The sequence below is a fragment of the Castanea sativa genome, chromosome 6 (genome assembly GCF_040712315.1).
Source record: "Castanea sativa cultivar Marrone di Chiusa Pesio chromosome 6, ASM4071231v1".
NCBI classification, from domain to species: Eukaryota; Viridiplantae; Streptophyta; class Magnoliopsida; order Fagales; family Fagaceae; genus Castanea; species Castanea sativa.
In genome coordinates, this window is record NC_134018.1 from 52435292 (window position 1) to 52459852 (window position 24561).

The window sequence follows — 24561 nt, forward strand, 5'->3', positions numbered from 1 at the left end:
TTTAATCTTCTATCTTTAGTTGAATTCCATTAGGCGATGATAATTTATATCCCGTTGGCTTTTGTTTTAATGGTAAGCTATCTATCAATTTTACTTGGGTTTTTGGTTTGCTTCAACTATCTAAAATTATATATCCAGTCATCCTTCTTTTCTCGAAATCGTCATCTCTTTCCTTATTTTGTCTACTTGGTATTTGACATCTCTGGTGGAAATCAAATAATCAATGTATTTCCTAAATTTCTATAAAAGAAAATATCTCTTACAAATTTTTATAATATTTGATAGTCCTCTTGCTTTTTATGAATTGAAATTTTTTTAAAAAGTATTTTGAATTTCTTATTTTTGGAGCTAAAATGAGATTTCCAAAAAATATTAGGATTTTCATTTTACTTTTCTAATTCCTTATTGAAAATTTTAATTATTTTTCTCCTTCAACATCCTTACTCAAGGGGAATCAGTTACAAAAATAAAAGCAATCATATTTTCTAAAAATAGATAATTTATTCGTGTTCTCCATATTATAAATTCTTAAGCCTTTATTCATCCTCTTAGTTATATTACTAAGTATCCTTGTTTATTTTAAACAACTATATATATAAATATATATATATATATATATATTTATTTATTTATTGTGGGAGGGGTAAGATTCGAACACATAATAGTGCCAAGTGGGTTTGACCTAAGGAGAGGGAAGGTCCATCCTTTCATCAATTCTGGCCCAATACGTTGATAAGAACTCAAATATTGAAACCAAAGAAGCCGACCGCCCTAGGAGCCCAAAGAGTGAACATTCCTCGGTAGGTTTTAGGTAAGCCACTTGGACCAAAAGACAAAATACTAAGGAAAGAAGTAAGGACATACAACTAAAGAAAAAGGGAAATATCTAGATAAAATACTCACCACCTCCGCATTCAATCTCAGCTGGCCGCATTAATGATAGAATGACTCCTGAACAGTACTCTCATAGCTTGCAACACATTCTACTACCTCTAGCAAAATCTTGATGGGACAAGTATCCAAATGAAGATCAGTGACTATATAAGTAGAGGATTAGAATGCACTTCAAAGTTCAAATAGCTATATAAGGAAAAGGAACTCTTCCAAAATAGGGGGACTGAGAATCATAGAAAAACATACAATTGTGCATCTATAAGCTTTGTAACCAAGACTTGAATATTATATGAACTAGTGATCTTCGGACTAACCCAAGAAAGAGTTAATATTGAAATCTTCTCCTTTTTTACTGGTAATTTATTGTTTTTCTACTAACTTTAAATGAAACCATAAGAACTTACGAAGGTTGACCTCGAGAGCTCATTCTCTAAAAATCTATATATATATATATATATATATATATATATATATATATAATTAATAGGTGAAGTAGAGAGAAACTCCAATTGCAATTCCAAATTAGAATTCTAATATATATTGTGCCACGTGTCATTGTAAATATGAAATTGGAGTCTAATTTTCCTCCATCTGTTGTAATTCTAATGTGCTTCTCTTTTTTTCCACACCCGTATATTTTCAGGTTCACCTCCCTTTTCCACACTTACGTATTTTCAAGTTTACCCCCCTTTTCCACATCGATTCAAGCACCTTAATATACAGCTCCCCTCTTCTTCAATCAATGCTATGGAATTTCAAAAGAATCTGTCGGTATCAGTGATGCATGTATTTGGGTATTTCTGTATCTTATATAAGAAGAAGTTCTCTAGATATTCCGATTATACTTGTCTTTACAATTTTCATGGTTCTAGTTTATGCTCTGCAAAACGAATACCAACCATTCCTAAGGTTTGATTACTACTTTATTTCATTTGCCTATACTGTTGTTCTTTTTTGTGTAAATTTTTTATTGTTTAATTATATAATTTTATGGTTTTCCTATGATTGATGTTGTATGTTTATTTTCTTTCATCTGTCTATACTTTCTTTCCTTTTTTTCAATAATTTTTATAGTTTAATTATAAAATTATTTTGTTTTCCTATCATTGATGTTGCATGTTTCTTTTCTTTTTCATAACATGTTATCAACACGAGTCTCTACCCAATTTCGAAATGAAGTTGTAATCCCATTATTCTTCAAACATCAAAAATTATTTGTGTAGTTTTCTCAACTCACTGTAATTTTTCTTTTAAAGAACTAGTACTTATCCTATTTGTTTGTCTTTACATTTTATGCTCATAATTTTAGAGATTTTTAAGTGATTAAAAAAAAATTAAGAGATTTACGTTATTCTATTGTTATGAGATGCATGTTATGAGATTCACATTTAATTGATTAAAATATTTTGTTAAAAATGGTTTGTGATAAAGTAACTAAATCATAGTTATATGTACCGTGCATGAATCAACCTTGAATATATATATGTCTATGTAGCATTCTTTCATTAGAATTTTGTATGATAAAAATATTTGTTAAAAAATTACATAATGCTAAGTTTTATTAAACATGAATAAACTAAGTCTTTTAAACATGACTAAACTCATGATTAATAAATAAATAAATAACAAAACTAATAGTATCACTTAAATAATAAAATGCAATATATTTATTTTCATTATTTTATTAAATTATATCCATTTTCGTGCGGTAGCATAGGTTATATACTAGTTAATTGTAATAGGCCGTCACAAATTAACTCTCCATGCAACTTGAGTTGATAATTGATTTTTGCCTATATATATATATATATATATAGCTAAGAGAAGGGAAGTTGAATCCTAAATATCTCTGCATAAAACACTATAATATACCAACTAGTTAAATTACAAAATTCTTTCGTTTCACAGTTTAGTACTTTTATCTTTGGTAATTGTGTCCCATTCCTTAACCATGTGGAAGATTAAGATCCACAATAATCAGAGGCGGGGAACATAAATGCGGACCCAACTTGGGTGATTTTCTTGGTGGCACCTTATCTCTTCATTTCAATTCGTTTATCAGACCATGAGCACTCAGCCAAAAAATAATAATAATAATAATAATAATAATAATAATAATAATAATACAGAAGTAACAACTGGTCTTATTTCACTAATATATTATTAAGAGGAAAAAAATAAAATACGAAACATTTTTTTTTATAGAAAGCATACGTGGCATAGTAATGGTGGAATATAAAATAATACAAGTTTTTTTTCTTTCTTTTTTCTTTTTGCTAAAATAAAATAAAACACCTTTTTTTTAATAGGATGTTTGCTCTATTATACGAGTAACGTTGATAAAAGTCATGGCAAGTATCTTGAAGCACCTTTTTTTTATTCAGAAAGGTATCTTGAAGTACTTAAATTCAAATATACTATAGAAATGTTGACTATCTTCCAAATAATTAACACCCATCTCTAGGACCACCATGACTCCATGAGGTACGTGACAACCTTGTCAATGTTTGGACTGTTTGGTATATCATACTAAGCGAAACACTAGCTGCAGAGCACAGATCAATGGTTGTTAGCAGTGGTGGTGGTGGAGGCCCTTGGGCGGAGATGAAGGGCGGCCTCACCCTCCAAATTCTAAAGGGGCGAAGATTCATGATGTTTGGGTCTCTTTTGATTATGAACACAGCTGGTTTGAGCTACATCTTTAGCCTTTACTCCAGCGAGATCAAGTCCTCACTTGGCTATGACCAAACCACCCTCAATTTGATCAGCTTCTACAAGGACTTGGGTGCAAATATTGGAATCATCTCTGGCCTAATCAATGAGATCACACCCCCATGGGTTGTGTTAGCTATGGGTGCAGGGTTCAACTTTTTTGGGTACTTCATGATATGGCTAAGCGTGACTGGAAGAATTGCCAAGCCCCATGTTTGGCAAATGTGCTTATACATATGCCTTGGCTCAAATTCACAACCTTTTGTCAACACTGGAGCCCTTGTCACTTGCATCAAGAACTTCCCTGAAAGCCGTGGAGTTCTTATTGGTGTTTTGAAGGGTTACACGGGTCTAAGTGGGGCTGTGATTACACAGTTGTACCATGCTATCTATGGTGATGACGCGAAGTCTTTGATTTTGCTAATAGCGTGGCTTCCAGTAGCTATATGTTTGGCTTTTCTTCGAACCATGAGGATCATGAAGGCTCCTCGGCAGCCAAACGAGCTCAAACTTCTCTATAATTTCCTCTATATTTCGCTTGGTCTCGCGGGGTTCTTGATGATTATAATCATATTAGAGAAAAGGGTCACCTTTACACAAAGTGAATATGGAGGGAGTGCAGCCATGGTACTTTTCTTACTGTTTCTCCCACTTGCAGTTGTCATTAGGGACGAGTACGAGCTTTGGAAGAACAAGAATGAAGCCATCAATGACCCTTCACCATTAGAAGTTACTACAGAAGAGGCAATTTCTAGTACTGAAGCTTCAACAATTTCAGTCACGAAACCAAGTGCTCAAAATAACAAGCAAGTTTCTTGTTGGCAAACAGCTTTTCAGCCACCAGATAGAGGGGAGGACTATACGATATTACAAGCACTTTTCAGCATTGACATGTTGCTGATATTCTTAGCTACAATCTGTGGCCTAGGGGGAACTTTAACGGTAATAGACAACTTGGGTCAGATTGGAGATTCCTTAGAATATCCAAAGCAAAGCATAAGCACTTTTGTGTCACTTGTAAGCATTTGGAACTACCTCGGACGTGTGGTCGCAGGTATTACCTCAGAATTTTTCATTACAAAGTATAAAATCCCACGCACTCTCATGCTCACTTTAACTCTCCTAGTATCATGTGTTGGTCACCTATTAATCGCTTTTAATGTACCAAATGGTATCTATTTCGCATCGGTGATTATTGGGTTTTGTTTCGGTGCCCAATGGCCATTGCTCTTTGCAATTATTTCTGAAATCTTTGGCCTTAAGTACTACTCTACGCTATTCAATTTTGCGGCAGTGGCTAGTCCAATTGGGTCTTATTTGCTCAATGTGAGGGTCACTGGGCATTTATATGACAAGGAAGCTGAGAAGCAAATGGCAGCCTCGGGGCTCATAAGGAAGGCTGGGGAGGACTTGAAGTGTACTGGGGTTGATTGCTTCAAATTGTCTTTCATAATCATTGCTGCCGTGACCTTTTTTGGCACACTTGTTTCGTTCATTCTGGTGCTAAGGACTAGGAAGTTCTATAAGAGTGACATTTATAAGAAGTTCAGTGAGAATGAGAATCAGGCCCAAACGAAAACCGTGATGGCTGGAGATGGTGCCCAACTGGTGGAGGCACAAGTTAGGTAGGTAACAATGACTTTTTTTCTCCCCTCCCTTGTAGCAATTGTGAAGCTTTTTTTTTTTTTTTTTTGTGGGTCTTTTCTTGCAAAATAATCTGTAATTACCAAGTGTTTTCTAAGGTTACAAGGCTTTTTTTTTTTTTTTTAATTTATTTTAATTCCTACTGGATATTAATAATATTAATACCACACACAAATACATTAATTTTTCCAAAACCGTCTTTCCTACGTGGTAGATTATGAAAGGTAAAAAAATCAAATTTATGGGATAGTAACAAATAACCAATCATATTTTGTCACGTAGGAAAATTATGACAAAATGTGTATATTTGTGTGCAGTATTAGTATTATTAACTAGATAATAAAGGACGCTTCACACTTGTGGTTTAATTAAAGTGGCTTGTATTTGCTAAAGACCTTGTAGTTGAATTGGACCTCTCCATGTATAAAGTGCTTGGAAGTTTAGGGGGAAAAAGGTTTGAGCTGCGGGGTTAGCAATATATTGTAATTATTTTTCAAAAAGTGGCTTGTATTTATTACTTTATGCAACTTCGTTGATGGAAGAAAATTTAGTATGCATTTGGATTTTGGATGCTTTTTAGTGCCCTTTTGGTTCAGTGTTTATGGACAAAAAAGTCACGATGGCAATTTCAAAATGTCATTTGAGATGGAATGAGACATTTGGTAAAATTTTGAAACCATGCCTTTTGGACCTAATGTGATTTTCTTTGTTTTGGCAAAGCATGTAGGAGAAGCAATTCCAAATTCCAAAGAAACAAAAAAAACAATGTGGAAAAAATGAATTTTCACATAAATTTTCACTCACTTACCCATATCCTCCTTGGCAGAAGGACTTATATAAGAGTGACCTCTAGGGGCAGTTTGGGAATAATTTGTTTAGTTTTTTTTTTTTGTGAAAATGCTATAGATAAAAGATAAAAACTAAATAAAATAAATTAATTGCTTTTTTTTAAGTATTGTAGCAAAAAAAGTAGAGTAGAACCCACAATGATTAAAAATTAACTATCATTTGTGCAAAATCTGTAACATAGAACCCACAAACAATCAACTTTACCTCACTCTTTGAACAAAAAGTTATAGTAAGACTCTTAAAATGTGCCAAGCCGGTTGAGCAATTAAGCTCGCTTAAGCCAAAAAGAATTTCTTCTTTGCAAGACCCATGGGACATGTAAACAATAGAAATAGTTATAAATTCTATTTCATTCTACCTAGAAAAGTCTGAATTTTCCATTCTAATTAGTTAACCGGTACGATTCAGCCCTCTATTTTATCTGCCTTCTATTTTACCTTGCTCCAAATACCAGTCTATTTCACTCTATTTCACTAAATTCTACTAGGTATGTTGAGTCTATTTCACTCTATTTCACTAAATTCTACTAGGTATGTTGATTTTGACGGGTACGTGAATGAATCATTATTTTTCACCTATACTTTTTTTTAAGAAACTTTTATTATTTCACTTACATATGACATTTTAATATCATTTTCCTTTAACAATGTGTTTTTCTTGTTTACTTTACTCACATATAAAATGTTTTTTTTCTTCATTAATATACTTATATATGACATTTTTTATACTTATATTATATAATGATGATTAAGTGTGTGTTTGGCATTGGCTTAAAAAGCCAGTTTTTTTTTTTTTTTTACTATTCAGCTTATATATTTGCTACTATTCATGAGTCGCATTGCACTTTTTCGTATTATTCATGAGCTCTACTGTATTATTTCAACTATCTTTTAGTTTTATCTACAGTACTTTTAGCAAAAAGATTTCACTTTCAGTTAAATTAGTTGTTCCCAAATAGACACAAAGTTTGTGCACTATTTGATTTCGAATTAATAATCTGATACGGTATAGTATCATGTGATACGGTATAGTATCATGTGATACTTAGGTGTGTGTGTGTGTGTGTGTGTGTGTGTGTGAAACTTTAGTGGTAACCACGAAATGGTATGCCAGAATAGACAGGTAACAAAATTTTTCATTTCAATGGGCAAATCGGAACAAGGTCCGAAAAAATATTTTGAACATTTAGAAGTAATAAGCAATAAGTTGTTAGTTTTGAACAATTTAAGTGCACCCAAACACTCACTTATAGATTGAGTTGTTCCCAAATAGACACAAAGTTTGTGCACTATTTGATTTTGAATTAATAATCTGATACGGTATAGTATCATGTGATACTTAGGTGTATGTGTGTGTGTGTAAAACTTTAGTGGTAACGACGAAATGGTATGCCAGAATAGACAGGTAACAAAATTTTTCCACTACAAAAAACGCGCGCTATAGCCGCGTTTTTTAGCCGCGTTTATAAAAAAAAGCGGCTATACCTGACCTATAGCCGCGTTTAAAAGAAACGCGGCTATAGACCAAACCTATAGCCCCGTTTCCAAGAAACGTGGCTTCAGACCCAATCTATAGCTGCGTTTTGTTAAACGCGGCCATAGGTTCGGTCTGAAGCTGCGTTTCTAGTGCCTTGAGCTGCGTTTTACATCCGGACTATAGCCGCGTTTATCAAAACGCGGCTATAGGTCCAGACAAAAATATTTTTTTAATAGGGTGCTATGTACAGTAGAACAAATTTTTTTATAAGGGAGGGTTATAGCCGCGTTTCACAAAAACGCGGCTATAGATCCAGTCAAATAATATATATATTTTAAAAACATGACTTGTATATCCAAATAAATTTTTTTTTATATATAAGGGAGGGGCTATAGCCGCGTTTCTGAAAACGCGGCTATAGGTCCAGTCAAATAATATATATATTTTAAAAAGATTACCCGTGCATCCGAATAAAATTTTTTTTTATAAGGGAGGGGCTATAGCCGCGTTTCTGAAAACGCGGCTATAGGTCCAGTCAAATAATATATATATTTTTTAAAAGGATGACCTGTGCATCCGAATAAATTTTTTTAGTATAAGGGAGGGGCTATAGCCGCGTTTTCAAAAACGCGGCTATAGGTAACACCAATTAAAAGCCCCAGAACCCACTTTCCCACCTACCCCCACTCTTATCTTTTCTTTCTTATCTTTTCTTTCTTTCGTCAATCTCTGCTTTCCTGGGTTCTTTCTTTCTTTCTTCTCTGCAAGTCACGCCGAACTCCTTTCTTTCTCTTTTTTTTTTTTTTTCCTTCTTCACTCCAACACAGCTCTTTTTTTTTTCTTTGTTTCTTTGCTGCTGCTTCTTTTCTTTTTTTTCTCTCTTTCCTTCTTTTTTTCTCTCGTTCCTTCTTTTTTTCTTTCAACACAACGCACACTCCTCTCACCGGTACACTCCACACCACCTTATACTTCATTTTTCAAGCAAGGGTCACTGGAAAACTTCATAAGAAAAGCTAAAGGCTCACTCATCTCTACTATTTGAGGTAAAAATTCTCTAATTTTTTAATGGGTATTATACTTTTTCTAGAAGTTATTTTTGCTATTGTGTTGCTGATATTGTGCTTATGTTTAAATAGGTTTGTGTTCTTGAGCTTTTGTGTTCTTTGAATGGATTTAGTGTTAAATTTGGGTTGGTTTTGTTTAAATTTGGAGCACGTTGCATTTGTACTGTCAGTATATGGTGTTTGATTTTGAATTTTTTGGGTGTGTTTGATTTTAAACTTTTTGGGTTTGTGTTTGATTTTGAATTTTTTGAGTTTGTGTTTAATTTAAAAATTCTTTTTGTTTGAATTTTGAATTTTTGGGGGAAAAAAAACCCAGAAAATTATTTTTGTTTAAAAAAAAAAAGCTGAATTTTTGAATTTTTTGGGGAAAAAAAAACCCCAGTAAATTTTTTTTTTGTTTTTAGGGAGGGGCTATAGCCGCGGTTTAAACGCAGCTCAAGTCTGGTCTGTAGCCGCGTTTTTAAAAAACGCGGCTATAGACCTGAAGCCTATAGCCATGGTTCAAAAACGCGGCTTCAGGTCAAGTCTGTAGCCGCGTTTTTAAAAACGCGGCTATAGACCCCCAGGGTCTGTTGCTGCGCCGCTTAGGCCGGGGTTGTAAACGCAGCCATAGAAAACGCGGCTTCAGGTCTATAGCCGCGTTTTCGGTGTCTATAGCCGCGTTTTTGAAACGCGGCTATAGACCCCGTTTTTTGTAGTGTTCGTTTCAATGGGCAAATCGAAACAGGGTCCGAAAAAGTATTTTGAACATTTAGAAGTAATAAGCAATAAGTTGTTAGTTTTGAAGTGCACCCAAACACTCACTTATAGATCGAGTTAAGTTAAAAAGAAAATGTGGTCCAAACTCAAACTATGATGGCTGGAGATGGCAAAAGTTCTAGGACCACATGATTAATAACAATTTTGTCACAATTTTTTCAAGTAACAAATGGTGAGTGATAAAGAAAAAAAAAAAAAAAAGTGAATTTATGTAAAAGTATCAAACAAGTAATCTCGATATATAACCGTTACGTAAGATAATTATAACTTTTTATATAGTACAAAAATTACTCTGCAGATATGTCCAGGTGGACTGAAGGCACAAATTAAGTAGGTAACAATGAGGTCAGCAAAAAATAGGATTCAGATCCTCTAGAGTTCCTAGGGTACTCTACCAGTAGAGTTCATTAAATCCTAACCACTCTTTAATGATTTAATGGTTTAGATTCTGCCATGTCAGCATTTCATTAATAATATTCTTGAAATAATAAAATAATGTTGTAAACAAAACAATTAAGATGATTGTTAATGAAATGCTGACATGGCAAAATCTAGACCATTAAATCATTAAAGAGTGGTTAGGATTTAATGAACTCTACTTGGTAGAGTACCCTAGGAACTCTAGAGGATCTGAATCCCAAAAAATATGGTAACAATCAGGTTAGGTCCATTAGGATATGAAGAATAAATGCGTGAGCTGTTTTTTTCCCCCTCACATAAATTTCCACTCACTTCGCTCATCCCTCCATTATGGCGATTGTGAAACTTTAATTGTGGTTCTTGACTTCTTGTAATTTCATTTCAGCGTTTTTTTGTTTTGTTTTGGTGGTGATCTTTTTTGCTTGTTTAGTAAGTAGTAAGGTTATAAGGCTTTTATCTATTTATTTATTATTACCCTTGAACATGGGAGGACACTAGTTGTATGGTTTAGTTAAAAGTATCCTTATCTTACCAAAAAAAAAAAAAGTATCCTTATCTATTCCTTCACAATAAAGCGAAGGATATAATAAAAGTGCATAAAAAATTTACAATATTTTTAAATTAACCTACTATTTCACACATATAGTCCATTATGTTATGTTATTTTTCTTTTATAAAAAATTAATATTAATATAAGAATAATGTGAAAAATTGTTGTGAATTTTTAGTGTTCTTAGTATGATTCATTTTTTAAAATGTTTACTATGGTATATAAGTAGAGCTCTAGAGACAAAGAGAAAATCACTTGGGGAAAAAAAAAAACCATAGCTCCTCACATAAATTTCCACTCAAATCTCTCATATTGCATAGTAAGAGATGATGTGTGATTTTTTTTTTTTGGCTTATTTTCAGTACTTTTTAAACAGGAATATCTTTTTATTTTAATGAAAGACTGTCACATCATCCATTTAAAAAAGCAAATAGACGTGTCCAATTAAAAAAGCACTCGAGATAAGTCAAACTTTTTTTTTAGTGTCTAGAGGTTTCTCCTCCAAGTATTGCATGATTCACTAACTTGAATGTTGAATCTTGTTAAGTTGACTGGAATTATTACAATGATGTTTATCACTATTTGTGTATAAAAAAAGTTATGCCAAGATAACTAGATAAGGCAATGACCTTTTCCTTTTAGATAGACTATTAAAATGTCTTAATCCTTTTGAAGACTGACTTAAGGAGAGTTGAAAATGAGACTTGGAAATCAGAAAATTTAAATAGTTGGCAAAACTTTTGAGTTAAAACCTATTTTAGGAGAATTTATTTAGTCTTGTGGAACACAAAATCAGGAGGAGTCTTGCCTCCTTTCACATGAAGTGCGGACTGTATGAGTAAATAATAGGCCTAGTTGTTTAAAATTATAACATTTTTCGAACTTTTTGAGTGTAATATCAATTTAAAATTTTGATCAAATCAAAATTATTTTCAATTTAATCGGGAAAAAATACCCACCCAAAACTCCCTTCCCACCTCTCTCACGTGTGTTTGTAACAAGTCACAACACCTAAAGAGTCACAACCCCCCCCCCCCCCCCAAAGTTGTCACCACTTTTCCTATAACCATTGTCAATTATGTTTTTTTATTCTCTTTCCATTTAATAGGAAAAAAAATACTTTAACTTTGGTCAATTGCCATTTTGGTCATGTAAGTTTTAATTTTGTCATTTTGGTTTCATAAGTTGACATTTGTTGTCACCATTAGTCATTCTACCATTCAGTTAAAAAATTTGCAATTAAGGACTTGTTGGTGCCCGAGGACTGAGGATGAAGTTGAAGAGTTGCAGTATGGGTGGGGGGATGCCACGGGCCCGAGGAGGAAGTTTGCCTGGTGAGAGGAAAGGATGAGTCAAAAGGACTCTAAGGCGTTTCAAGTGGGAGGAGGGATCTGACGAGATAGAATCAGAGATCGTATGGGAAGTTTCTAGTTTGGAGTAGCCTGTTGCCTCCGTATTAAATGGTGGGCAACAGTTTTATCAGCAGCATTAATGAGGAAGTGACCTGAATAGTGCGATTCACAGCTAAACAGCTCATTCTACCACCTTCATCAGATGTTTAAAGGGGCAAGTGTCACGCTGAGAATTTTGTTAGGTAAGAATGAGGGGTCAAGATGTGAAGTAGGAGAGAGTATATAAGAAAAAGAAAGTTTCTAGAGAAAAGGATCTAGACGGAAGTATCAGAAAAAGAAGAGTAAAAACAAGAACATTGAAAAAAGAACATGAACAGTGTATTTTTCTATGCAATATTGGCCTCCTCGGGCAAGCTTGTATTAAGACATTTACCTGTATATCTTATAATATGAAGTCTTCCTTCCTTACTCTCATCCTTGAGCTGAACCCTCTCTTGTTGCTTGGTTCCCTCTCTTACAAATTTATTGATTTAGGTCTAAGTTGAACTGTACAAACTCACTGTTCTGAGTGGGCCTAGGCTGTTAGATTTCTAGGTCTTTACAATTGGCGCCGTTTGTGGGAAACAACAAGGTGTTGTAGATTCTTCTCGAGTGTATATGGCTAACGTAGGCTAGGATAGGAAGGAATCGGTTGGCTTGCAAAGGGAGAACTAGTTTGTTAACTTGGAGCGAATGAGAGATAGGCAACATACCCCAAACGTTGTGGTGGAATCTTACCACACTAAGCATACTGAGCAGAGTCACTTAAGGACTAGGAATCATGTCTCACATGATCAGGAGATGAGGAAGTTGTAGCAGGAGATACATCACCTGTGCAGTAAGCTAAAGCACAGGGAACGTGATAGAAAAAGTCAATTCTCCCCACCAAGTGATGGTTCTAAGGAAAGCAGGGACCGTTCATATCGTCGTAGGTCTAGAACTCCATCTAGTGAGTCCTTTTCAACCTCTTCGCGGCAAGATAGGTGGGAGAAGAGCATAATTAAGTGTGAAAAAAGGCCTTCCCACCATGGCATGGGGAATGATGTAATGAGGAAGGCCCTATAACAGATTTCTAAGTCACCCTTCGTTAGGAGGATTAACAAGGCCAAACTTCCTCACCGGTTTTCTCAGCTGACGTTTGCCGTTTACAATGGGAAAATTGATCTCGTGGAGCATGTCAACCACTTTAATCAGAAGATGGCAGTCCATGCCAACAATGAGGCCCTTATGTGCAAAGTGTTCCCCTTTAGTCTTGAGCCTGTGGCTATATGTTGGTTTGATGCCTTGGAGGAAGGATAAATGGGGTCTTTCGAGGAGCTAACAAGTGCATTCGGGGCCAGATTCATAACATGCAGCAGAGTCCCCAAGCTATTAGACTCTTTACTGTCTATGGCGATGAGGGAAGGAGAGACCCTCAAGACCTACTCGGACAAGTATTGGAAAACATATAATGAGATCGATGGAGACTTTGACGATGTGGCTGTGAGGACTTTTAAGGTTGAGCTCCCTGTTGAGCACGAGTTGAGGAAGTCATTGACGATGAAGTTTGCCTTGAGCATATGCCAACTTATGGAGCGCATAGATAAGTATAAGCGGGTGGAGGAGGACCAGGTACAGGGAATGGGTAAGGCTAAGATGTTCTCGGAGAAGAGGGACTCGCGGGGGGAAGGGGGGGATACTAGGGTAATTGCCCCCGAATGGAGTTTTTTAGTCAACCGTCATCCGCGGGAGCTCAGTTGGTCAACTCCTTGTTTAAGGAGCTAGTGTATTAAATACTGGAGAAAATTAAGAATGAGCCTTATTTTAAATGGCCCAATAAGATGGGCGGGGACTCATCCTGGAGAAATCAAAGCCTCTATTGCCACTACCATAAGAACAAAAGACATACTATTGAGGATTGTAGAACCCTGCGAGATCACCTAAGCCGATTGGTGAAGGCAGGGAAGCTCAATCGGTTTTTGCATCAGCCTGCAGAGCAGTTCAGTCACCCAAGGACTAAGGAATGATAAGGTTTGATGGTAGGCTGGTGGTCCCCCAAGGAATGATAAGGTTACCCGTACAAGCTGGGGACGAGGAGGTTCAGGTTAACTACATTGTAGTAGAGGCATTTTCCCCCTACACAGCTATTCTGGCCAAACCCTGGCTTCACGTTATTGGTGTTGTGTCCTTAACCTTAGACCTGAAGGTTAAGTATCCTACTCAGGGGAAAGTGGGAGAGTTGGTGGGTAGCCAGGCCACGGCTAGGCAGTGCTTGGTATCAGCAATGGCATGGTAGCCTTCAGATCCTACTTTGGTGATTAAAGATCCAGATACCGAACATTAATCTCGAGGTTATGCCACTTAAACAGCCTCCTTGGCAATCATCCAAAGATCACGCCGAGGTAGTAAGGATAAAGGTAAACAAGTTAAAGCAAGTTGAAGCCATTAAGAAGATCTTCTATCCCGAGTAAAGGTTAAGTATCCTACTCAGGGGAAAGTGGGAGAGTTGGTGGGTAGCCAGGCCACTGCTAGGCAGTGCTTGGTATTAGCAATGGCATGGCAGCCTTCAGATCCTGTTGTGGTGATTAAAGATCCAGTCTCATAGCAACTAAAGGGCCTTGTAAGGGGGCAACAGACTAGGACATCTAGAGAGCCATCCGAGGATTTGGAGAGAGTGATAATAGGACAAGATCAGGAACAATATTTCCAGGTGGGATCCCAGTTTCCATCCATGGAAAAAGCAAATTTGGTGAAGTTTTTGGAGGCCAACATTAATGTCTTTGCATGGACTGCTTATGGCGTCCCAGGGATTGACCCTGAGTTTATATGTCACCAACTGAACGTTAATCCACATAAACAGCCTCCTCGGCGATCATCCAAAGATCACGCTGAGGTAGTAAGGATAAAGGTGAACAAGTTGAAGCAAGCTAGAGCCATTAAGGAGATCTTCTATCTCGAGTGGTTGGCCAACACTGTGGTGGTTAAGAAGAAGAATGGGAAGTGGCGAGTCTGCGTGGACTTCACTGATTTGAATAAATTTTGTCCAAAAGACCCCTTCCCTATCCCTAGAATTGACCAATTGGTGGATGCCACGATGGGACACCCTTAGATGAGTTTCTTGGACGCCTTCCAAGGTTACCATCAGATACCCCTATTATTACCTGATCTGGAAAAGACGGCATTTTGTGCTCCTAATGGGAACTACCATTATCGAGTGATGCGTGGAAGCATACACTGATGACATGGTAGTGAAAAGTAGGCAGATAAAAGAGCATTTAGCCGATTTAGGGTAGACATTCTCGGTTCTGAGAAAACATAAGTTACGCTTGAACGCCTCTAAGTGTTCTTTTGGGGTCAGGTTGGGCAAGTTTTGGGGCTATATGATTACTCACCATGTGATTGAGGTCAACCCCTAGCAGATTAAGGTTATTAAAAATTTAATTCCTCATCGGAATCCCAAACAGGTGCAAAAATTGACTAGAATGGCAGCTACCTTAAATAGGTTCATCTCTCGGTCTGCGGACATGTGTCGTCCCTTTTTCCAGCTTCTTCACAAGTGGAAGGACTTTCAGTGGACGGAGGAGTGTATAACAGCTTTTTGGGATCTTAAGAAATATTTTTCAAGTCCTCCAATACTCTCCAAGCCCGAGAAGGAAGAAATGTTGTATGCATACCTAGCAGTCATAGACTATGTTGTTAGTCTCGTCTTGGTCAGAAATGAGAATGGGGTCCAAATGCCTATCTACTATATCAGTAAGTCCTTATAGGAGGTGCAGACACGTTATCTACCTTGAAGAAGGCAGTTTTGGCTATAGTGTATGGCACGAGGAAGCTTCCTCATTACTTTCAGGCTCACATTGTGGTGGTGCTCACTCAGCTTCCTTTGCAAGCTCTTCTAAGGAAATCAGACTATACGGGTAGAATTGCTAAGTGGGGAACCATGCTTGAAGCCTATGATGTCAAATACATGCCTCAGACTGCCATAAAAGGGCAAATTCTAGCAGACTTTGTGGCAGAGTTCACTGAGGGTATAATAGAGAAGGAAGAAAAAGGATTAGGGATAATGGTCACATTGGCCATTGTTGTCCTCCCTTGGGAGGTTTATACGGACGGGACATCTAACTGAAAGGGAGCAAGGATAGGGATTGTGTTAATCACTCCCGAGAAGCTGGTAATGGAGAAATCGTTATGGTTGAGTTTCCTCGCTACTAACAACGAGGCCAAATACGAGGTTCTATTAGCAAGAGTAGCAATGGTCAAGCAATTTGGTGGAGATGTAATGGAGTTGTATTTTGATTCTAGGTTGGTGGTGGGCCAAGTTAATGGAGAGTTTGAAGCTCGGGATGAAAGAATGCAGGGTTATCTTGTTAGGGCACAGCATGCTCGGGCTCGATTTAAGAGTTTTGTATTAAAGCAAATCCCTAGGGAGCAGAACTCTCATGCATATTCTTTAGCCATGCTAGCCACTTCTCTAGGGTTAGGTCTTCCTCGGGTTATGGTTGTTGAGGAGATGAATAGCTCAAGTCTCATAGGGGTATCCATGGTCAGAGTTTATAGCCTCTATGTGGGGACGAGCTGGATGGACCCCATAGTAACCTTTTTGAAGTTGGGATTGTTACCCAAGGACAAGTGTGAAGCAGAGAAGGTACGAAGAAGTGCTCCTTGCTATGCAGAAGTTGTATAAGCATTCTTACTCAGGACCATATTTATTTTGTGTACATCCAGAAGTAGTGGAGCCTTTGTCGAAAGAGTTACATGAAAGCATATATGGGAGTCATACAGGCGGTAGGACTTTGGTGCATAGGGCCCTTACTCAGGAGTATTGGTGGCCCAGCATGCGAAGAAGTGTGACCAATGTCAGAGGTATGCCCCAAGTATTCATCAGCCAACGGGAGTCCTAAATCCAGTATCTAGCCCTTGGCCATTTGCTCAGTGGGGCTTAGACATAGTGAGACCATTTTCCCGAGTTATAGGAAACCGAAGATGGCTCATCGTCGGTACGGACTATTTCACCAAGTGGGTGGAAGCTGAGCCACTTGCTAGTATCAGGGACATGAATGCTAAGAGGCTCATCTAGAAGAATACTGTCCTAGGGTTTGGAGTCTCTCACACACTAATCTCGGATGATGGTCTTCAATTTGACAGCAAAGCCTTCCAAAGATATTGTGGGGAGTTAGGAATTAGGAACATATATTCTACACCTGCCTATCCTCAAGGGAATGGATAGGTTGAGGCCACTAATAAGGTTATAGTATCTGGGCTGAAGAAAAAGTTGGACAACGATAAAGGAAAATGGGTAGATGAATTGCCCCATGTATTGTGGACCTATTGTACCACACCTCGAAGATCAACAGGGGAGACTCTTTTTCAATTACTTATGGGGCAGAGGCAGTAATCCCTCTTGAGTCGAGATTCCTAACTTTAAGGATAGACCAGTTCAATGTTGTAGAGAACAACTGTTCACTCTTGGACGGTTTTGGATGTGGTTGAGGAAAGAAGAGAGGTGGCAATGGTAAAGATGGCACATTACCAACAAAAATTTAAGCAAGGCTATGATAAGGGGATTAAGTCACGACCACTAGCTCTAGGGAATCTGTAGTGGGGACAGCAAAGAACCCTGCCTAGGGAAAACTGAGCCCTAACTAGGAAGGGTCGTATTGGATCACTTCTGTTGCTAGCATTGGGGATTATTACTTGGAAGATTTGAATGAAAATGTAATTCCTCATCCTTGGAATGTAAACAATCTGCAACGTTACTATTATTAATGTTATGAATTCCTTTGCCACTTATATCTTGATTAGTTATGTCTTATTGTGGATGTATTTGCTAAAATAATCTGGTTGTGAAATATTCTAAGTGTTAAACAGAACCTAGGCCTTATTCAACTCCTTGAGTCACAAACCTAGGGTAAATTAACATTGTATGAAATGTTCTAAGTGTTAAACAGAACCTAGACCTTGTTCAACTCCTTGGGTCACAAGCCTAGGGTAAATTAAAATTTTATGAAATGTTTTAAGTGTTAGACAAGCCCTCAGCTTTGTTTGGCTCCTTGAGCCACAAGCCTTGGGTAAATTAACAGCTTTCTAAGAGTCTTTTAAGTGTTGGATAGAATTTAGACCTAACATGACCCCCTGGATCACAGAAAGGGAATAAAGTGATATTTTCAAGAGGTTGCTTAAATAGACAGTGAAGTAATTAGCCTTCAATGTTTCCCCGGGTGTCAGGGTCACTACTAGTGGGTTTGGTTTGGGATTCCAAGTCCAATGTAAGATAAGTGTTGGTCGGAATCTTTCTTAAGTTCTATGAGTTAGTTTATTAGTTGTAGTGCGAGTCATTCTAGATTAGATAGGAAGATAAGGAATATTCCATGAATAAATTATAGGTTAGTATGATGAAATTGCTATAAAGGGAGTACAGGAGCGTAAGATATAAACTGACAAATATAAGTTACATAGTTAAAGGAGCTTAAGATAAGTCATGAAGTCATTTTTAATTAATGTTTGAGAAACTAAGTACAATAAAAAAAAGCGCCTATTACATTTGAGCCTAATTACAAAAAATGGCCATCTGTCTCTTAGTCTGAGGTGGGGTTATGCTGAAGCTTCTTTCCCTTGTCCCCCTTTCTTTTTTTGCTCTTTCTCTTTTTTCTTCTTCTTCAGCTAGGCCACCTCTGTTGTTTCCTCCTTCTTTAAGTCCACCACATTGGCCTGATGGGGCTGTTCTTGCTCTTGGTTTTTGGAGGGGGAAGTAGAAGGAGTAGAGGCAGGTTAGTCTGTGGAGGAGGGGGGCGGAACTGGGATCTGCTAAAGGTTAGGGGGGGAATAGGTGCCAAGCGGAAGGTTGGGGGATAGTACACCTTATCAGAAGCCCTAAGCTCTGATTCAGAAGGCCTGAGCAACGTCCCTGAGTTGGGCAGTAAGGCTTTCAGCGGCCTTAGTCATGCTCGCGTCATAGGCCGCCTGCTCGGCTTGGGACATCTCTGCCTCCTTAGCCTCCAGCTGCTTCTTTGTTTGCTTTAACTCCACCACAGTCAGAGCCATCTTATTCTTAACCTTTTTCTGGGCCTCCAGGGCATCAACTGCCTACTTCTCATAACCTTTGAGGGCAGACTCAGCTTTCCTCTGAGCCTTCTCCACCTCGATCAGTTAGGCAAGAGTTTCCTTGAGCTTCTTGTCCACCTCCACATGGGCTTTTTTAGCAGCCTTTAGTTTATTCTCTACCTTTCTTGCCAAGTCCAAGGAGTGGTCTACCCATTCCTCGGCCATAAAGGTAGCTTGGACAGACTACAAAAATAATAGAAAGTGTCAATTAAGGTTTATACAGTTTAATGTTGCAGGCTAAGGAGAGTAGCCACATACCTTGGCTAAGTCCTAGTTCAGGGATAGGAAGACCTCACGCTTCCTAAAGGACCTCAGCTCTGCCATGTCTTCAGGCAGGCATAAGGCCTTTTCCAGGTAATCGGCCACTAGGCTTGAGCTCCCCTTTTGGGGGTCCCTCAGATTAGCATCGCCCAGCACCGAGTTGCCAGAGCTGAGGGTGAAGAGGGGCCACTAGATGGAAGGCTTCTTGGGCTGGTTTCCCCCAAGCTCCTTAGTAGTCCCTGTGGATGAGGACTTCTTCTATTGCCCCCTCCCTGTCTAAGCTTCTTTGACAGGGGGCTGGTGGGAGGACTGGGAGACCTCCCCCTCATCGGCACCTTCAGTGCCTTTGCCTCCTTAGGCCTCTTCCATTTCTTGTCCGTTGCATCAACAAAAGAGGTGTGTGTTGGGGCAGGGGTGGGTGGTCGAGTCGCCACTGCTACAACTGGGGAGGAGCCCCCAGCATGGGCTATAAGTAGGGCGAGCAAATTAGGGGTCTTCTCTTCAAATCCCATGCCTTTTAGGATGTTGGTTGCCTCTTGGTTGGAGCTGACTTGTGCAGGCTGCAAGCGTGGGCGTGAAGTACTGGGAGTGTCTTCAATGTCCTTTTGTTAATAAAAGACCTTAAAGTTTTTATCTATGACTTCTGGCTGGGTAGGTTCTGGTATGAGCTCATTGTCTTCGTCGTCAGAAGGAATGGGAGGCTCTTGGGCGTAGAGGAGCCTAACAGCTAATGGGGCTGGAAATTGGGCGTCTTGAGTCCCCTCTAGAGGAGGTTCTAATAGTAGGAAGCCTAGAATGGCTACGTCAATTAAAACCAATTGGGAGTTCTTGGCTTTAATGACATTCTTTGGGCTTTGGAAACGTTTGGTGGAGGGCTTGTATCCAAAGATGACGTGAGCAGCTCGAAGTTGACCGTCCTTGTGTAGGAAAATCTCTGACTTGAGGATCCAGTTCAAGTCCTTGAGGTTCACTAGATGCTTAGTTGGGGCAATGTGGTATTCATCTGCCAAGAAGAACAATAAGAATTATGAGTAAAAAGAAAAGAAAAAGAAAGCTTTCATACTGATGAAATTAGCTAAACATCTTATATGCATCTATGGTCCTCGAGAACCTTACTTGGTTCCCCATCCATCGTGCCAATCTCCCGAGATGATGAGGAAGTCCTAGTCCATACCCTTGCTTGAGTCAGGTACGCAGAAGATTAACCTAACAAAGGGGACTCTACATTTGATGTAATATTTAGTTTTTTCCCCTTTTTGGCAATTGTATACCCAGTTTACATCATGCTAGGTAAGGTTGGTTCCCATTTTTCTATTCAGCATATCTACACACCCGAGGACACTAAAGACATTTGGAGAGCATTGGGTGGGGGTTAACCTATAGTTTATTAGATAGTCTCTTGTAACCCTTCCCATGGTAAGTTCCATCCCGCCTTCAATGAAGGCAATCATTGGAATGACCACAGATTCAGGAGGTCTATTCAAGACCAGCCATTCACTGTATTCACAATGTCCGATTTCAACACCGTTGGGAATCTTATATTGTGCACTAAATACAGCCTTAGCGTATCTACCCATGAAGTTCTATGGTATGAAAGAGTTAACTTGTGCAAAAATAGAAACAAAAGAAAGAGGATTCTCCTCGGGAGGTTGCTTCAACTCAAATTGCCAGAATGCGTAAATGAACTTCTGCCCCAAATTCTCCTTATATGGGAGTAAAAAATTGGTGATAATTTTCCCGCTCATAAATGAAGGAAAATAAGGACCGTAGGATCTTGATCGAGTTGTCGAACGTGGGAAGACAAGCAGTTGCTTGATGCCATAAATGTGAAATCGTGGATTCCGAAGCATCAGGAGCGTGCTGGAGACAAATGAAAGGACGTTACCACGTAGGAATGTATGTGGCACGTATGTAGTTTGCTTGTCTAAATAAAAGTTTGCTTTCACCTCAGGGTTAATAGCAGGAGTTTTAGGGGGCTATTGTGGGTGCCGAAGAACCGAGGATGAAGTTGAAGAGTTGCAGTATGGGTGGGGGGATGCCATGGGCCACGGGCTCGAGGAGGAAGTTTGCCCGATAAGAGGAAGGGATAAGTCAAAAGGACTCTGAGGCATTTCAAGTGAGAGGAGGGATTTGACGAGAGAGAATCAGAGATTGTAGGGGAAGTTTGTAGTTTGGAGTAGCCTATTGCCTCCGCATTAAATGGTGGGCAACAGCTTTATCAACAGCATTGATGAGGAAGTGACTTGAATAGTGCGATTCACATTTACCTGTATATCTTATAATACGAAGTCTTTCTTCCTTACTCTCATCCTCTGGTTGAGCCGTCTCTTGTTGTTTGGTTCCCTCTCTTACAAATTTATTGATTTAGGCCTAAGTTGAACTGTACAAACTCACTATTCTAAGTGGGCCTGGACTATTAGATTTCTAGGTCCTTACAGGACTAATTGTGAAATAAAAATTTTGAATTTACATGATAAAAAAGTGATAAAACTTAAATGGTGTAATTTGTATTTTGCCTATTTTTAATAGTTAACAAAATGACTAACAATAACAACAAATGAAAACTTACAAGACCAAGATGATAAAATTAAAATTTGCAAACTGAAAAAATAATCGACTTAACTTAAATGATGCAATATATATTTTACCTAAAATCCATTTAGGTTTGTTTTAACGGTATTGCACCTAAGTTATTGTATATAAAATTTTCCTATCCGTACGTTTAATATCTTATTATACATCACCCGTTGGATCAAATTATAAGAATCTATTCTAGTGACATTAATTAATGTTATTTTAGAAGTACTATGTCCACAACATTTTCACAATACTTTAAACAAATCATAGGTGATAAGTTGTTATTGGTTCTAATTTGAATCCACAACTTAAATTATGTTTTTGCTTACCTGTAACAACCAATAACAATATGTCATTTAGAATTTGTTGTGAAAATATTGTAACCATAGCATCTCTCAAGTATTGGAGGCACTTTAATAGCCCTAGACAACTTGGGACAAATGTGAACTTCGCTTGGATACCCAAAAGTTTTTTATTTTCCTATTAATTTGGAGAATTCCTACAGCTCGTTTGTTTCCTAATCTTCAAATCATATAGATTAGGGTACCGTTTCAAAGAATGTTTAAAAACGCCCGACCATTTTATTATTGTAGTAACTTAACAAAAAGTTTTCCTTAATTTCTACTAGTAATTTTTAATAATCCATCGATTCCATCTCTCTCGTTATTTTGCCTATTTGGTATTCGGCATCTCTAGTAGATTGCATGCATTTCCTAAATTTCTATAAAAGGAAATGTATCTTGCAATTTTTATGATATTTGATAAGCTTCTTGATTTCCTTGAAATGCATTTTTTTTTTCTAAAGTTTTTTGAATTTCTTATTTTATGAGCTAAACTTAAGATTTTTTTGTCTTTGTTTTGCATTTTCATTTTTCTTCTAATTCTTTATTAAAAACGTTATTTTTCACTTTTAACATCGTTGATGACAGGGGGACCTATATATTATAAAAATATTAAAAAAAATCATATTCTTTTAAAAATAAATAATTTATATTCTATTTGTGTTAATCTTTTATTCTATTTTAGGATGTCTCAAAAAAAATTCCTTTTCAAAAGACAACAAATAAATTCTCTATATACACTTTAATTTAATAAAATAGTCAATATCCTTCTTTTCACTAAAGTATAATTTTTTTTTTTAAATGTAATTTTGAAAATTTTTACCTTTTTTATATATGTAAAATTCAAAAAGTTATGCATTAAAAATAATATTCCATTAAAATTTTGAATCTTTCTAACACGTTTAACAAATCTAGTATTATTTAGAAGAAAAATGGATACATGTAAAAGAAAGATATTTTAGGCTTATTCAATGCGTGTCTAAGTTGTATTACTTGGTATCTTTTATTAAAAAAATATATATCAAGATTCGAACATTTACAAATCATCGAATATATCTATATATCTATATATATAAAATAGGTGAAGTAGAGAGAAACTTCAATTGCAATTCTAAATTAGAATCCTAATTTTGTGCCATGTGTCAAGATTCATGTGATTCCATTTGTTTAAATTTAAGTGAATTAGTTGTAATTCTGGTGTGCTTTTTTTTTTTTTCTTCCATACCTGTGGAGTTTAAGGTTCATCTTCCCTTCTCCAATAATAACCTTCATATATAGCTCCCTTGTTGTTCAACGAATGCTATGGAATTTGATAAGAATCTCTCGGTATCAATGAAGCATGTATTTGGGTATTTCTGTATCTTATATAAGAAAATGTTTTCCATAGATTCGGATTGTACTCACAATTTTAATAGTCCTGGTTTATACTTTCTAAGGTTTGATTACTTCTTTCTTTCATCCGCCTATACTTTCATTCATTTTTGTGAATAATTGTTATTGTTTAATTATAAAAAAAAAATTTTGTTTTTCTATCATTGATGTTGCATGTTTATTTTCTGTTTCATAACAAGTTGCAAGGAAACTCAGAATTTTAATGGTCCTAGTTTATGGTCTGCAAAATGAATTCCAACCATTCTTAAGATTTGATTACTCCTTTCTTTCATCGTCCTATTGTTTCCGTCCTTTTTGTGAATAATTTTTATTCTTTAATTATAAAAGTTTTTTTGTTTGCCTATGATTGATGTTGCATGTTTATTTCCTACTTCATGTTTCATAAAACTTTTTTTGTTGCCTATGTTAATCAGGTTTCCCCTGATTGCGTAATAGTATATGCTGTAAACAGCTTATTGTCTTGACAAAGGTCGTTTATGTTTTCACAGTTTATATCCTTATTTGCCGTGCTTTTTCCCCTCACAAGAAATTGTCATAATATTGGAAACTTTGTTGCCAACGAACTGAGTCTTTAAAACTACTGATTTCCTTACCAAATGTATAGTCATTAGACAAAACATAATTTTTAATTTTAAGATAAGCCAAGAATATTTTGTAACTCAATGGATAGCATCATATCTTGAATTAGTTGAATCATAGTTCAAATCTCTCATAATTTTTGTAACCATTCAATTATTTTTTTTTTAAAATTGTAGAAAAGATCTATGTTCAGAAAGATTATTTTCTTAGTGCACAAAAGCCCCAATTAAATAAATAAATAAATTATTTTAATTCATTAATATCTTGGGCTAATGATAAAAAATAATCATTATAAAGTAAATATTATATATTCCATTCATATTGTATTTAAATAGTTAATTAATAAAAAGAAAACAGTGACTTAATTTGTCATATTTGCTGATAACCTTAAATCAAGTGGGTAACTAAACAACTTTTTTCAGTTTATTTATTTATTTTTATTTTCTATTTCATGTTGGACTATAATATTACAAATCAAGTAATAACTCCACCATTTTTTTGGTAGTTATATTTTAAGTTAGACCATAACATGGTTACATAGTAGTTAATTAGGTTTGTCACGTTGCATTGTA

General features: G+C 36.8%; 1 protein-coding gene across 1 annotated transcript; it reads left to right on the forward strand.

The window, feature by feature from the left end:
* The first annotated feature begins 3351 nt into the window (after positions 1–3351).
* Positions 3352–5367, forward strand: LOC142638704 (protein NUCLEAR FUSION DEFECTIVE 4-like). Its single transcript, XM_075812765.1, has one exon. The coding sequence runs from the start codon at positions 3457–3459 to the stop codon at positions 5233–5235; it is 1779 nt and encodes a 592-aa protein (XP_075668880.1). The 5' UTR covers positions 3352–3456; the 3' UTR covers positions 5236–5367.
* Positions 5368–24561: the final 19194 nt, after the last annotated feature.